The sequence below is a fragment of the Vidua chalybeata genome, chromosome 10, assembly GCF_026979565.1.
Source record: "Vidua chalybeata isolate OUT-0048 chromosome 10, bVidCha1 merged haplotype, whole genome shotgun sequence".
NCBI classification, from domain to species: Eukaryota; Metazoa; Chordata; class Aves; order Passeriformes; family Viduidae; genus Vidua; species Vidua chalybeata.
The window spans coordinates 7200566-7217109 of NC_071539.1; the positions used below are offsets into that span (position 1 = coordinate 7200566).

A 16544-nucleotide genomic window follows, 5' to 3' on the forward strand; every position below is an offset into this window, starting at 1 on the left:
CTCTGATGATCAGAAACTTTCTTCTAATTCCCAACCTAAATTTATTCACAGCTGGTTAATATCCATTTGTTTCCATGCCAGTTTTGTTCTTAGCTAATTTAGTTTTTTCCATATCTGGTGTTTATCTCTCTGATGCATTTACATGCTGTGATTATGGTCCTGCTGAGCTGTCATTCTGCTCAGTGAAATAAGCCAAAATCTTTTGGTCTCTTCTTGCAAGATAGACTTTCCCTTCTCCTTGATCATCCTTCTTTGGACCCATTTCCATGCCTCTCTTCTCTACAAGATTCTCAACTGAAAATTTGCTACTGGCATTGTCAACTGGCACTGATATTTTCCTGACTATTCTGGAAAAAAACTCTTCTAAAACTAGATCTGCACCTGTCTTTTTTATGGATGTATTTTATCGACAACTTACAGTCATTATGTATGTGCAAGTCATTCTTCTCAGTAATTTCTAAATGATAGTCTATGGCTTAGGGTAGGTTTTCTATTATTGATGATCAGCACTATACTGTAGTGTTAAATGAAATTGTATTTTTATTGCTGAAGTACAGACAGGTCCCTGTGTCTGGTGACTGGAGCTCAGCAGTACTGAATGTTACCCAGTATTGACAATGTTTTCCAGCACTGAGTAATCAACAAATGCAGTCAGCATCTTCCTGCTTCTTGTATGTTTATGGATGAAACATCAGAAACAACCACTTCCAACAGTGATCCACAAACTTAACTTTCCTCAGTCTGACAGTCCTTCCTTTAGTGCTCTATTTTTCATTTCCCCATGAATGAGTTTCCTGCCTTCTTAACAAATTTACTGCTATTCTTTACTTTCTCCAACTTCAATAATTTCTTTTGCAACGCCATAACAAATGCTTACCAAAGATCATATAGATCACTCCAGTTATACTTCCCTTGCCTAAACCCCCAGTTATGAACAGAAAATGCTGTTGGGTTACTCCGACATTATGTTTTCCTGATAAATTCAAATAGTATTTTTTCTTTATTTCTTTGTCTAGGTTTGTTTAGTTTTCCTTGAAATCTGTTCCCTAAAACTTTGAAGATTACAGATAGCCATATGGGTGTCTGGGCTGTAAGCTGTCTTACCATTTTTCTCACCTTATCTTAAATCTTATTTTCTGTTGTTCTGTTCACATTTGTAACTATACTATAACATATTTTCTACCAAGTTTCCAATCTAATATAACACATTTGTAATAGCTGAAGAATTCATATCCTCTTAAACATTTTGGTTTTGCATCATAAATTAGGTTATCCATAACACAGATGCCACTTTGAGTATGTTTTACTTCTCCTCTCCCTTTTTCACGAGATTACAAAAAAACTTCCAATGATTGTTTTAATATGCTTTAATATATTTCTAAGATCTAAATAAGCTTTACTTTAGGCAACTTGTACTTTTTCCTTCTGCCTATGAGGAACTATCGTCATCCTCTGTCTGCTCTCCATACTCTGTGTTACGGCACAACCTCAACAATTTAACAGTTGAAAATATTAGTTGTGAAGCTTCTTAAAATATTTTGCTCATTTTCTTTAGGTCCAGGTTCTTAATATAACCAACACCTTTGTTTTTCTGCCTTTCAGCATGCAATCCTTTTTTTGAGTGCTACATGGATTATTGTTCCTTCACTATTTCCATGTAGCATCTATCTGTCTTCTAATAATTACGATTTCTTTTGTTTGCACAGGTTCAGGCAATCCTATGCATCTCTTCCATCTGTATATAACTTGCCACGTTGTGTACATTACCTGGATTAGGTAAAGTGGTAATATCAACTGTTCAGAACAAAACCAGCACTCACTCACTTCCTAGTTTCCATACTTTTGCACTGTTTTCTCTGTTGTATGTCATAATTTTCCCCCTTCCTTTTATCGAACATTCTTTCTTGTGTTCCTATTTCAAAGCCTTCTTAAAATTGTCCTGGTTCTTAAAAGGATGTTAGACAACAAATAGCAAAAGATGAAAGATGTCATCAACAGCTGAAGCCTGCAACAGGAAAATTTTATTCCTTGTTAAATTTCCATGAATGACAGCAGAAATAACCTGTCACTTTGATGAGACACATGTCAAGCTGTATTTTTTATTTTATTAATCATTTCTGTCACATTTCTGTCATTACTCCTATGACAATGGTGTCCAAGGCCATATTGAGGACTAAGGTCATCTCCTACCTAGCATAAATAATATGAATCTGTTCTTCTGTTTTAAATATTTTTTTTCAGATTTTAAGAGGCTCTGACAGATTACTAACATATCAAAATGCGATATTTACTTTCAGTTTTACGTAATACTCAGATATACTCAAAAAACTTCTATTTATTATAGTCTTTGTTTATTCCTACATTAAGATTAGCAAAATTGACCACAGGAAATTCTGTGAAGTTAAACTCTAATATTTAGCATTACTTATTGAGAATCATATTTCTGTATTTCAGGCTAGGCTTAAATGGGCAAGTATCTCCCCTATTTAACTGATTTTTAATTATCAGTGAATAAGAGTTCCTGAGCCTTTTATTGATATGCCTACTAGTCAGAAAATGCTGAATTTGAAAATACAGTTTGTGACAGCTTTCCTGCCCCTATCCAGGAAATGCTGTATTTACCAATTGACACTGGAACCCAACTGGTGACATTGGGAAGACAGAAATTAACATGAAAAAGGGTTGGAAGCAAATTACTCTGTTTTTTACAACAGTGTAATTTCAAATTGGTTCACTGATATAAAAGTTAAGATACAGCTGGCGCTAATATTGATGAAGCAAATTTTAAAGTTTGTTTCCTCAGCTTTTGAAAACTCTTAAAGTCTATAAAGCCAAATGATTGATAGTAAATGCATGTCAAAATAATTCTCAAGGTTTCATTTTTAAATGTCAGTGGACACGAGCATCTGAATTTCTTTTATGTATCTCATAACAGCAAACAAAGTCATAATGTAATCAAGAAAGGTAATTTGTCTCAACTCATTGCACTGCACTTTCCTTATCACACATGCTTTTGGTGTTGTTCTAAATGCATAGACGCTATTTTGTTCTAAATGCATATTTTATTGAAAAATGCCGTCCAAAAGTGTTGGTAACTTGTATTCAACATCCACGTTTGGGTAAGAGGTGTAAAAAGGAAATGGTATGAAATGAACATGTTACCAGAAGACAGCAGACTGCTCTAAGACAGAACATGAAGCAGTAGTGTTCCACGTTTCACAGAAAAACTCACAAACGCTTTATTTACTGTGTCTCTTTTCCCGTAGGGATTGCAAAAAATAGAGAAGCATGTGAGAAAAGTGAGTTTATGGGTACCCTGCAAACACTGTAGATAAAATTCAGGTGGTTTTTTTTAAAGCTGGCTACTTCCCTTCTCGTGGCAGTCCCCTATTGCTTCCTAATCCTCACACGGTTTGTGAAGAGGGAGCTCTGCTGGTGAGAAATTTCCCACCATCAGTTCACCTCCCTCTACTCATGTGAGTGAACTACTACTCAGTGAGTAGAACTTTGCTGTGGAACACTTTTGTTTTTGTTTTGTTTTGTGCCCAAGAGGTGCTGAGAGGGGACTCAGCCCCTGCTCCAGGCAGCAGCCATGGGTGGGCAGCAGGAGGGAAAACAGCACAAACGTGGCAGGAGGCAAAACATTTCATGAAAGCCTTCAAACTCCAGCAAGGAGGAGAAAATCAGCGAGCAGGACAGTGAGAGGAGCAGCAGTGGCAAATCTGAGTGTCATGATAGGCAATGGAGAAGTAGAGGAAGAAAACTCAATGCTTACATCTACTATGAAAACCTACAGAAGTTTGGCACAACTTCAAAACTTCTCTCTCAAAAACATTTTTTTTTGAGAGGAACTGCAGTAATCCTGATACATGATTAATTGTGCAAACTTTGGGAAAATCACATTCAAGGGCTAACATTAAACTTTGGGTTGTGATTTGTATTTCTGGGCATGGGTAAACTGATGAGACATGGATTTTTTTCTTCCATTGCGTATAATGAGTTTCACTTACTTGATATTTTAGAATTTACTTTATTTATATGCAAATAAACCACTGGAAGTAAAACTAATGTACCAATGACTCAGAACTTCAAAAGCTTGAGAGCAGAGCAATGAAATGTTAAGACTGTTTATGGTAATTCTAACCTGGCAGAAAAATTTGCTGAATTTGGTCTTTATGATCCTTATGCATTTTATTTGAAATATACAATGACAATGATGAAAATCCATAGATACAGAAAGTCACCTCCTAGTTTACATGCCATGACTCTGATTTGGAAGACAAGTGTTTCTCAGTTTTGCATCACCTATTTCTGAAACAGACTGTGCAAAATTAGATTCTGTGACACAAACAACTAGTATGTACTTCGTGTGCTGAGTAGATTAATTCTAAGTACTATTTCAATGCTTTTACCTTCTTCATTTTCAACATTTGCAAAAAGAGTAGCAAATTATGCTGGATAGAGGATTTTAAACGGACCTGGTTTGTACATTAATGTCCTTTCTTTAAAGTTTGCTTAGAAACAAGATTATTATAAATTACAAAATAATCTATTGCTGAGCTATGAGACTGCATTTCCTAAAGTCTAAATTTCTGTATGAATTATTTTTTCCATCCTTTCATGCCTGCTGTTCTATTTGGACAATTCATCCTGATACAGCTGGTGGATTTTATTCCAACGTTTTATCCTCCTCCTTTGCATAGTAAATTGTGACAATAGTGGTAGATTAAAAAAAAAAGTATAGCATGGTTCTTGAGTAAACAGTGCCTCTTTGGTGAAAGTTATATACTGGGTTTAGACTAACATTTATATTAATATATGACAGGGACCACACTAGGGGCTGTTGTTTTTCTATTTTTTGAATGAATTTAATTCCAGAATAGAGGGGTGGATCCTTAGTTAGTAAAAATTCTCTCTAATTTGCATCCAGTAAAACACAGCATGAGCCAAGAATTTCTGAGCCTTTTCAGGATTTTCTACTAGGCTCTTGTAAAACTGCTCAACAGCTTCAAGGAACGCTTCTCTTTACCAGCACTGCAAATGCTCACAATTTTTACAGCTTCTGTGTGTGCCTTTGCCAAATGCAATTTATCATCTACTTTCTTCGAATGAAATTCATTCTATGAAAGTGAGCTCATTAGTTTTACCTTTTTTCAATTTACAAGCAGTTCATAATCTGCTGTTCAAAACTTGGTAGAGCTGCTACTGAAATACTGGAAAATATCAAGGCAAAATGGAAAACGTGCCACCATAAAGACTGCCCTAGTGTTGTGAGTACATTTAGAAAAGAGTTGTAATAAAAAAATATTATCAGTTTATCGCCATGTAATTTTACCTAGGATAGGAGTTATGATTCAGAGAAACCACTAGAGATCAGTTGGGATCACAGCCATGTGCCCAGATTTTTAAAATTTTGTAGCTTGAAGTTATTAAGTTTATGTTGGTATTAACAGCAGAGCAGAGATTCAACTTAGCATTGAATTGAATTTTATGTTGTGCATATTCTTTGTGGGCCATTTCATTAATGTAAAAATGCACATGACTTTTTTTTTTTATTCATAACTGTTTAATAGCTTGAGGTTTATTTATTTTAGGTAGTAGTGTCACCAACACTGTTACATTATTTTTAATACGTTTCCAAGTAAAGCAAAATGGGATTTGCATCTGCAGTTAATATTGAGATTGTTCTGCTTCCTTTCCTCAGTGAGTTAGCTGTGTCTTAAATGTTGAGAAATCAGTGCAAAAATGCCTTTAATAAAATATTTAGCAGTACTTTTCACGCCCACTAAAACATGTGAAGCCCTTGAGGTTCCAACTTGCAAGAATTTTCATGTACATATACTTAATTTTTTGTAGACCCTCTATGAACATATAGATGTGTGTTTGACAACTGAAATCATAATGAAATGTGGATGATTAATATGGATCATTTCATGTACATAGGAAATGCCAATGGCACAGTGTTAAATATCACAACACAAGAATTAAGAGCATGAAGCTGATTGCCTTTGCAATTAAAAGTTTAGGAGACAAACTATCAGATCTGGAACTTGGCCAAGGCATTGTGACTAACAAGCCTGCTCCTGCAAAAAAGTGCCAGAGGAGTTCTGATACTCCTGTGGTCAAGATTTCTACTTTGTCTAAATTAAGCCATCTCAAAACATAACACTGCCATATATATAATCCCATGCCAACATTTGGCAAAGCACTTCTTCTGTTCAAGCATTTGTGCCGAGGAAGGCTGACTAAATACAGCATCAGGGCAAACAGTTTTGAAAGCATTTATTTTGAATTTCATAGGAAGCCAAATGCTGTGCAAATACTGTTATGTGACTGAAATTTGCCCCTGTTCATTTATAGTACTTTCATAGAAGTCAACAGGAGGACTGGCACCAGGTCTATAATATACTGTAGAAACTTTAAAACATTTTATAGTCAGTTGTGAAAATTACAGCAATTTGAGAGCAGTGATTGGGGGTTGAACTCAGCTCATGTTCTTCTTCCATCTGGTTTGCTACTGTTCTGTTGAAGATGGAATTGGATTGCACACATTATCCTAAGAGACAAATACTCTCTTTCACCTGTACAGTTTAGCATTTAGACTTGGCTCTTCTGCCTTATCTGTGAATCCCAGGGTGTGCTCCCGTATCCATCAGGTTCCATCCTGTCAGAACCTACATCTACTGAATTAAACAGGACTCCTTACATAACTGAGGCTGTACATTTGTGGACAAAAAACCTGTGCATCTCATCTGAAGTTCTCTGTCTCATGCAGAAGCCTCAGCCCCGGGGCTCAGGAGGGGCAGCTGGTGCCTCAGGACCCCTGGCAGTCCCTGCGGTCACTGCTCAAACCCAACCGGTCGGCAAACACGGAAAAATCAAAGGCTTAAGATCATGAGGATGGTGAAAGAGCTTTGAAAGAGCTCCCTTGGCACTGCACTTCTCTGCATCCTAGTGCTGCTCGAGGTGCTGGCTCTGTGGAAGGCCACTTCACCTCTCTCCTGGTGTTTTAACTGAAAGCATGTGGTACACAGGCGATGGCAAAAGCAAATCCTACAAAAAGGCACCTGGAAATGTGAAGGCAGGACATATCTTCCTCTTAGGTGTTTTAAACTGCCTTTGGAATTTATTTTAGGACCTCTCAAGTATTTCTGTATTGTGAGGCTTCACTTAGAAACCAGTAAGAAGAAAATGTAAACCTAGGTCTTTGAAATAAACAAAGTGATTTTCTGGCTTTTGGGGGAAAAAAAAAACCAAACCAACAAACCTAATCTGTACTATAAACAAAAAATTAAGAAGAGATACACACATTATGGCCTGATGTGGTAAAGTACTTTCGGTGGTGGACTTCAGCAGAGCTTAAATGCAAAGTATATTTCATCTACATTTGCACAATTTACTGAGCTCAGTCAGAAATTCCCTGCTGAAGCTGATAATGATTGGTGCCTCTCCAATACAGGTAAAATCCCAATCTCTGTAATTATGCTTATTACCTTGTTATGGTTGTTAAGGGTCTCCCCTTTTAGAAGTATTCAAAGAATTAGCTGAGTTACAGCAGGTTATTAATGAAACATGGGCTCTGCAAGCATCTTTTAAAATAAGGGGACCATGGAATTAATTCTGCAGATCTTACTTTTATATCTGAGAACAGAACAGTAGGAAAAATGGAAATGATTACTGGAATTCTAAATCAGATCCTATGTTTGACCCCGATAACTTCAGAAGAGCTATTGCTCTAAGGCATGTAGGATCTGGCATTATACACTGGCCCACCATTTTGCATTTGGATGTACCCAGTGTACTTTACCCAGCTAAACACCCCACCTTCTCCTCAAGAAGTGTAAGTTCTATTAAGGGCTCAGTGCTTTAAAAATCAGATCATTTTTGCTTAGGAGTCCGGGGTGCTGACTTATGTGTCTGACTTGATCCACCCAAATTGGGATGGGTTTATGGAATAGTTTTTCCTAAATTAGTAAAAGTCTTAGAAGTCTTGGATAGTAAGAAAGGACCTATAATGCTTAAAATGTGCTGACATTTTTTTTTTACATGTATTTATATGGTAACTTAGCTTATGTTCCAACATGGTTTAATCAACATTACAGTAGATCATCTAATTGCAAAGAAATTAGCTTTTTATTGTCTTTGCCTGACTCACTTAAAGGCTCTAATTAAGGATATACTAAACATGAAAATCTCTCCTAAGGCTTTAGGCTTTGTAGATGTTATCTGAAGCTCATTAATGCTTTCTGTTAGGACAAAAATACATTCAAAAGTTTGGATGATGAACTGAGGCGGGCTTTTGTTTTTAAACATGGTAAGTGTACTCAACAGGAATAGCATTTTTACTTCAGCATGCCTTTTAAGAGAATTTGGTTATAATTTATTTATATTTGAGCTAGAAAAATAAAAGTATTTGGAAAGAAAAAATTAAAGTACACCAGTCACAACATATTTGCATGTTTTGACCTTATTTCCTATTGCAAGTTTGACTTCAATATTTGAATGACTCAGAAAATTTACAGTGCTGTGAGACACCTCAAGGTTCCATTAGATTCCCTTTTATAAAGTGCTGTACATCTGTTGAAGTCTTGCAAAATGTCACTCACAGCAAAGAACTTCTGCTTTCTTAAGGATGTAAATACCTATTTGGCAATGTCCCATTCAGCAGCATTATTTATAGGATTGGTTTTGTGTCTTAACCTTATTATCAGAAATAAACGTAACACACATACTCTCTCCATTGATTCCATCTCCTGTTAAAACCTGTTTGCTCTCCTATTACAAGCACTATTATGTCATATTATTTATGGCTGCTGCGACCAGATAACACAAACATGAAAGAGTAACCGGTGTCATTCAGCTCTGGAAGGCAGTGCTGAATCAGAGTCCTCTCTTAACTCATCTGTATCGCGCACAAGCCGGGCTCTGACACTGCCTGCTGTCCCCCATGAGCGCTCAGTCGGGGTTTGAACGCGGTGCAAACCAAGCACAAGTGGTCAGCCCGCACCTCCTAAGGCTGCAGCTCCTCTCCGAACAGCCTCGGTGATAACACCACAGGCAAGGCTGGTGCCACTGTGCATGATAAAAGCATTTGATCGTTCCTGGCAGTGAACACCAAGCCAGATTGGGTCAAAGCAAAGGAGTGAATCTGAGAGATCAATTTAAACCTTTACTCCACTTTGACACTTCCTCCTTCAAAACAGACTTGGCTTTCCAAGGAAGAGCCATGTGAAGGAGAGCAGGAGTCAAGGTTAAAGCCATCAGGTCCAAGGCAGTGGAATGTTTTTGTCAGGGAGGGGTGTATTCTGCCAAGGCAACGTAGATCAGTAGGATCATGAGACAAGATTTCTGCCTCAAATCTTGAAGTCTCTTCACCATGTGTTCAATTTCATTCTACAAAGTCATTCCGCGGCTTAGCAAAATTAATCCTCATCCCGTGTCGGGAGGGAGGAAGAGAAATCCATCACCTTTAAACACAACACACTGAGCAAATCGACAGTTTGAGTGTGGTGTGAAACCTTTGCAGATTTTGCAAAGCAAGTGCTCTGTCTTTTCCCTTATTGTTTGCCCTTCACTTGACATACAGGAAGAGATGCATCAAGAGGATGGCAGGAGACATGTGTCACTTAAAGCATGCCGTAGCAATGTTTGCCCTGGAATACTCCCTTGAATCTGTTTGAACAAGCAGGCATCACACATGGAAAAATACACAGAGAACTTCACCTAGTTACAAAGTTGACAGAACCCCTTTGCCATCCTCCCCCGCTGAGCAGCGCCAGCCCCAGGCACGCCGCTCCCTTCGGCCCTGAGCTGGAGTGCCACGGTCACACCGCGCCAGGTCACTTGTTGCACAGTGCCAGGGTGGCATCTCCCCTCCGCTCAACCCACCGAAACTTCCCGGAGCCGCGTTTCGGCGGAGCCCGCTCCGAGCTCCCCGTGCGCCGCTGCGGCCGCTTACCTGCATGTGTCCCTGGTACATCCTGCCCCGGCTGCTCCGCTGCCCTCGGGCCGGCAGGTCGGCTGTGCGCTGCGCTGGGGGCACTTCTCCGGCCGCTCGACTACAAGAAAAAAAAAAAAAAGGCAAAAAAAAAAAAAAAAAGGCAAAAAAAAAAAAAAAAAAGCCTAACCCTTAAGGAGCTATTTTTGGCTAAAGCTCCGTTTGTCCTGGCAGCTCCGCTACTGGTTTCAGTAACCCAGAGCTGTCCGCCGCCCTCCTCTTGCCTCGCTGCCTCTGTTTCCCCCTGCGAGGCGGCGCCGGCACTGCCCAGGAGCGGTGCTCGGGGGTGCTGGGCAGGCGGGCGGACCCGGGCAGGGCTGCGGGCGGCCGGGCGGGGAGAGCCGCGGGGCGGAGCGGGGCCGCCGCTGCTGCCGGGCCTCGCCCGCCCGCCCGCGCCGCGCCTCGTCCCGCTGCAGCCGCCCCGGCCTGGCGGCCCCGGCCCCGGCCGCCCTCCCCCGCCTCCCGCCGGCAGCCCCGGCCTCCTTCCCGCCCCCCTTCCCTCCTCCTCCTTCCTTCTCTCCTCCCTTCTTCCCTCCCTCTCTCCCTCCGCAGGGGGAGCGCGCAGCATCCAGGGAACGCGCGGAGCCCCGCGGCCGCCGGGCGGAGCCGCCGGGGTCCCGCTGGAGCCGCGGTTCCCCGGCCCCGCCAGGGCTGGCGGCTCCCGCTGCAGTCATTAAAAGAAAAAAAAATACAAAACAACGCCAAAAAAAAAAAAAAAAACCCACAAAAAACCTGCTAAACATAACAGCAAAAATCGGAGCGTCCCGGAGGCAGGACTCGGCAAAACCTGGATGTGGCACGGAGCCCCCGCGGGTCGCGAGTTTCGCCTCCCCCGCGGAAGCGGAGGGGACGCGCAGGGAGCGGCTCCGGCGCGGGCGCATCCCGGGAATGGTCGCTGCCCGCGGAGCGGGAGCGGCAGCGCCGCGCTCCCGGCCGCAATTAACCGGGTTTCAGCAAAAGGACCGGGCCCGGCCCTACCTTGTGCTCTGCGTATGAAGAGCGAACGTGATCTGCTTGTGATTCCCAGAAAATATCAGGAGACTCTTGTTCTGGCTTGGTAGTATCGCTCAGTAGCGTTTTTCAACGCTTGCCAAAGACACTGTTATATAGGCAAAAAATCTGGCACCGGCCCGTACGTGCAAAATTCTGACCTTGTAAACTGGCACAACAGGCCTGGCTAAGTCCTGAAGGAGACACCTGCATCGTCTTGGATCCAGCTTTTTTCTCTACTTCGCCACCTCAAACCTGAAACTCCCAATCTGCTAAAAGGAGCAGCTGCTTCAATTTCATCGTAAATTTCTGTCCTACCCAGTGTGTCTATATTCAGTAGCACAGAAAACCTCCAGCGCCTGGAATTTGCTAGATTGTGTAATGTCTTGGCTCTGAGCTCTCAAGTTTCACTATTAAACTACACAAAACTTTATGATGCTTTTGATAGACCAGAGCAATCCAACCTTAAGCATGCTCCTGTACTAGAGCAATGCAAAATAGATTTCTTATTCCTGAAACCAGCACATTTGTATCATCACAGCTCTCATTTCAGCTGACTAAAAAAGCCTTTTTGAAGTGTTCTCATTGAGCTAAAAAAATGGGTTTTTGCAGAACATGAGTTCGTAAAGTCTTCAGTGATGGTATAAGCAAAATCTATCCAATTATTTTTTTCACTTAGGCTTAAGAGTTTTAGATAGATAGCAAAAGTGACAGTTCTCTTACATCCAGTGAATACGTATCCAGCTCATTGAGGTTTTCAGAGCAGCCAAGGAGTTTAGCCATGTATTGGTGATAAAAGGAAAAAAGAAATTTTTTTTTTTTTTTTGTCTAAATCCCTTAAGCTGCTTTGAAAACCTCAATTAAGAGCTGATGAGCTTAAAATACATCTTTAGGATTGTTCATACATGTTAGACATATATTACTGTAAAACTTCACAGGGGATGACTGCACTCAGGTGAAAATATCAGATTTGAATTATGGTTTCACTTAAAATACACAATATGGAGAACAGATTTTTCAGATGTAAATATTTGGCTGCCTTTGTGCTCAATTTCTAAGTTTAGATCTAGGTGAAAAAAACCAAGTCCTATTTAAACTTGGAGCCCCGATGTCTTTGCTGTTTGTTGAGATTTATTAGACTCTTTAGCTTTTAGTAATCTTGAAGATGCAATTCTTCACTCTGACTACAGTAGATCCAGAGTGTGCATTCCTGTGTCAGTGTGCAGGTTTTCCATAGTAGCTGAATGTTTCTAAGGCACTTGAAAATATCTTTTTCTTACTGTTTTTTTATTGTTATTGTTGTTTTAAGTCTGAGGCTCTTGTGTTTTTCTCAGGGGAAAACTGGGGGAAATTTGTCAATGCCAGTGCATAGCAATATCTCATTTTTCTAAATCTAAGTATATGCATCATGACTTAAATTTTTTCTACAAGGTATGAAAATCACACTTATAATAGAAGAGTTGTTAATTTAGCAATGCTTATTCAAGCTATGTTATTTGTGAGTGTGGGACAAAGACTGGTAGAATTTGTCAAGGTCCAAATGCTAGAGATTAATAGTGTGGTGTGTTACAGGCATTTTTCCTAATGCATCTGAAGCACAATTCGTTGCACAATTTGTTGATGCAATTGGCATGTTGATGTCACATTTTGGCAGGATTTGAGTGATCCAGTAAAGCCAGATAGATCCAGCTTTTGCCTTTTTCTTTAGCAGGGGCTAAATCGCTTGGCACTGGTCAGGGAGGAAGCTGGCAGAGCAGCAGTTGGTGCAGAGCAGAGATGGAGGGAGAGATGTGCAGGGACAGAGGGGCTGCCAGGGGTTCCTCCTGCTTGAGGAGCTGTTCCTCAAATATGACTCAGCCCAAGGCACACTCACAAGTGCTCTGCTTCCACAGGTGTAAACTGCCTTTGCACTCACTCTTCACAAGAAGAAGCTTCAGCGAGATTGTTTCTCTCTCCATCCAGTCCTAATCTGGAATCAGTTATTGCTCAGTTATACTGCAGCTTAAGTGTGGGTGCTGGGTGGCACAGAAAGCATTAATGTGTAATTCTGTACCATGCATATAAAGGCAAGTTCTTTACAGCTTAGAAACAGGTGAGTGCCAGGATCCATATTCTTCATATTACTTCATATTATCCATATTACTGATATTCTCGGACTCTGCTCTGTTTATGAATGTGAAAATCTGTTTTGTTGCAGGGCATAGATAATCACACAAGGTTCATTTGCTTAAAATGCTTTGAAAACATTTTTCTTTTGTGTTCCCTTTTGGTCTGTCTGTGTGGCTGCATTAATATTTGAACCAGTGATGTCTGTGTGCTATGATCTCTCTAATCTTTGTTGTTTGTTATGGCAAAACTGGAAAAAAACATGGTAGAAAATATGAAAGTCATAATGTTTGTTAAGAAAAAGAAAAGTCACCATATGGCTGAACAGATTTTAATTAATATTAAATTGCCAGGAGAAATTTTGCAAGAAGTCAAATAAAAATCCTTTATTTTACAAATAAATGCTCAGATTTTGTTTTTGAATACATTGCTGGGGCGATTGGGACTATTGGGAAGCCTGAAGACAATAATGGGAAGGCATTCTCAGAAATACAAAGTGCACAAGGTGATTTTGGAGAAGCTGTCAGCTACCTAGCTACTGTCAGAACCCTGACACTTAACTACTCCTGGGAGGTGATAGAGATTTCATTCCTTTAGACCTTACTGATATTTCTGTCATCCTGTAAACTTAAAAAAATACTCTTAAATCACTGACTGTGAAACAGCACACGACCATTTCTATAGATTCCCGGCTGAGAACACTTATTCTAACATTCTTCATTAACACAGTGATGGGAGTGGCAGGGTCTGTGATTCCCATGCCAAGAAACCACATGGCAAGGGTAAGTCACGATTTTTATTAGGAAGATCTTAAACACAAACAGATAAACAGGCCTGCACACTTTGTGTAGAAAAGTGAAAATATCCTCAATGTGTTGTGTGCAAAGAAGTGTTCAATGGAAGAGTTTGAAACGCAAATGGAGGGGGATGAGCTGTAGCACTGGAGACTTGGAGGGGCCACTCTGGGGAACTTGTGCCTCTGAATGCCCAGCAGGTTGCTGGGCATTTACCCATTCACCCATCACTCAAGGGTGCTTCTCAGATCCCTCTGGATCTCTGATGTTCTCAGGTGTGACAACAGATTGTGTTGGCAGCATCCAAGAACAGCACATGTTTGGTCATAAAGACACAGATTTTCTGCTTTGTTCAATAATAGATTAATGTTCTGGTGCATATACGTTGTATAAACCATCAGTCTATCAGTTCATGTATCCATGGAGATAAGTACTTTGCATACATGGAAACTCTTTGGGTTCATTTATGCCTAGTGCCTATATTTTATTAAGAAATAGATCTTTACAAACATTATTATTAATAAATATTTTCATTAATGCTGTTTTCTGCTAACTGAGAATAATTGGCCTAATTTGTGAAAACATGGAGCTGATTAAAAGTTAACTACTGAAAATAACCTAGCTTATTCTTAGACTCAAGTGAGATTGCAAAAAAACTGTCAAAATTAATATATTAATATATTAATAGTGTTAAACTTTATCAAAACCATGCAATTAGGGTTTGTAATACTGTTAGTTCTGACAGATTCTAATTACACTTTATACTTTGTTTTCTTGTGGCAGTTATAAGGTATGAAAGGTACAACCACACATTAGTGAAAGTGCTAATTATATTATGTGTATTTACACATTCCTTTCCTATGCTAATGTGTTTATATATGTTTAGGGAATACATATAAAGAAGGTTTTTGAGATCCTTTACGTACTTTAATGAATAATAAATGTGAACAAGACACAATCCAAAATTAATTTTAAAATGCTAGAAGTTTTGCTGGTGATGCACATACAATGTTTAATTAAAAAGACTCAATGTAGAAACCACCAGCCACAGTAAAAAACGGCAATTAGGTTGCAGATAGTGCGAGTAGAATACTAACAGTACAATTCTTCATTATGTTGGAGTCACACCACTTCTATTCACCTGCAGCTCTCTATCTGTTAGTAAATACCTGCCTAGAACTTGTCAGCAGAATGAAGAATAATATCACATTATTACAGATTGTAACCAGCATAATTACAAACTCCCAGTCCCATTTCAGTGGGAGTTTCTGTAGCTGTGGCCCTGTTCTGTGTGTGGCACGTCCCTTGTTTGTGTGCCCCAGTTTGATGTGTAGGGTAGGTGCTGTGAGTGGCCCTGGAGGAGCAGCTCAGCTCTGTCCTGGCCAGCTTTCATTGTGGCATGTGCTGGAGCAAGGTTACAGCTTCAAAGAATCACAGAATAATTCTGGTTGGAAGGGACCTCTGGAGGTTATCCAGACCAATCCCTGCCAAGGCATGGTCACCCGAAGCAGGTGACACAGGAACATGTCCAGGTGGGTTTGGGATGTCTCCAGAGAGGGAGACTCAGTGGCCTCCCTGTGCTGCCCATCCCAGTGCTGTGCACCCTCAATGTGAAGTTCTTCCTCAAGTGAAGGTAGAAGTTCTTGTAGTTTAGTTTATATTTAGTCTGTGCTCTCCTGCCCATTGCTGAAACAAGTGCTGTGTAGAAATTGTGACTTCCTTGGGAGAGGTGAGCTCTGAGTGGCTTTGCATTGAGCTCACCTTTCCCACTTGTAATGAGCTCCATGGGAGCTGGTGCTGCAATGTGCAGCCACTGAGAGAGGATACGAGCCATGGGCAGGGAGTAACACATCATCCACATCAAATCATCAAATCATCTGAACAGGAAATTGCCTCCCAGTAGGTCTGTCCTGCCTTCACCCTGCATGGCTGTGTTTCTTAGCACCATAGTTACTGTTGTTTGTGCAGCCACACACCTCCTAGCACAGGAGGTTTTCTTTGTTTGCAGAGGAGCTGGTTTGGATTTGTAGTGATGCTGTTCTCCACACAGAAATGCCTCACACAGAAAGGATCATCTGCCAGTGTAGACAATGAAAAGAGGAGAAAGCATGGATTTCCACTCTCACCAGGCACCTGATTGCAGATCCCAAGAAAGTTACATGTCAATGGCCATGCTCTGAAGTTTTCCTGAATTTGGACCCCGATGTGCATCTGCTGAAGTCAACACAAACCTTTCACTGACTCTATTGAACAGAGTGCATGGATAGGGGCCTCATCTACACAAGTGCTGCAGTAACTTGCAGTTTAACCTGACCATTCCTCATTTGTGAAGTAGGAAAAGGTTTCATGGAAGATTTAGAACCCCCAGAGATGCACTGGTCCTGCAGCTGCTGCGATTGCAGTGTAGCACAAATGTATTTGGATTGATTCTGCAACCCCATTGAAAGTCATACAATGTGGGAAATCCACAACAGATAATCAGTTCCAGTTCTTAACTATCCTACTGAGTTTTTCCTGTTGACCTTATTTAAGCAAGCATTGATGAAGTTTATGCCCTTTGTTCTATTTGCTTTAGACAAAATTGATGTGTATAAGGATATATTTCATTTTCTTTTGTAGCTGCTCTGCACACATTTTAAGAAAATTATTGCATCTTC

At 40.4% G+C, this 16544-nt stretch overlaps 1 protein-coding gene across 4 annotated transcripts in view; it reads right to left on the reverse strand.

The window, feature by feature from the left end:
* Positions 1-10031, reverse strand: part of PEX5L (peroxisomal biogenesis factor 5 like) — a 105163-nt gene extending 95132 nt beyond the window's left edge. For all 4 annotated transcript variants that reach the window (XM_053951938.1, XM_053951936.1, XM_053951935.1 and 1 more), the window contains exon 1: positions 9959-10031. In XM_053951938.1, the coding sequence (XP_053807913.1) occupies positions 9959-9979 (21 nt within the window). In that variant the 5' untranslated portion in view covers positions 9980-10031. The remainder of the gene's footprint in view (positions 1-9958) is intronic.
* Positions 10032-16544: the final 6513 nt, after the last annotated feature.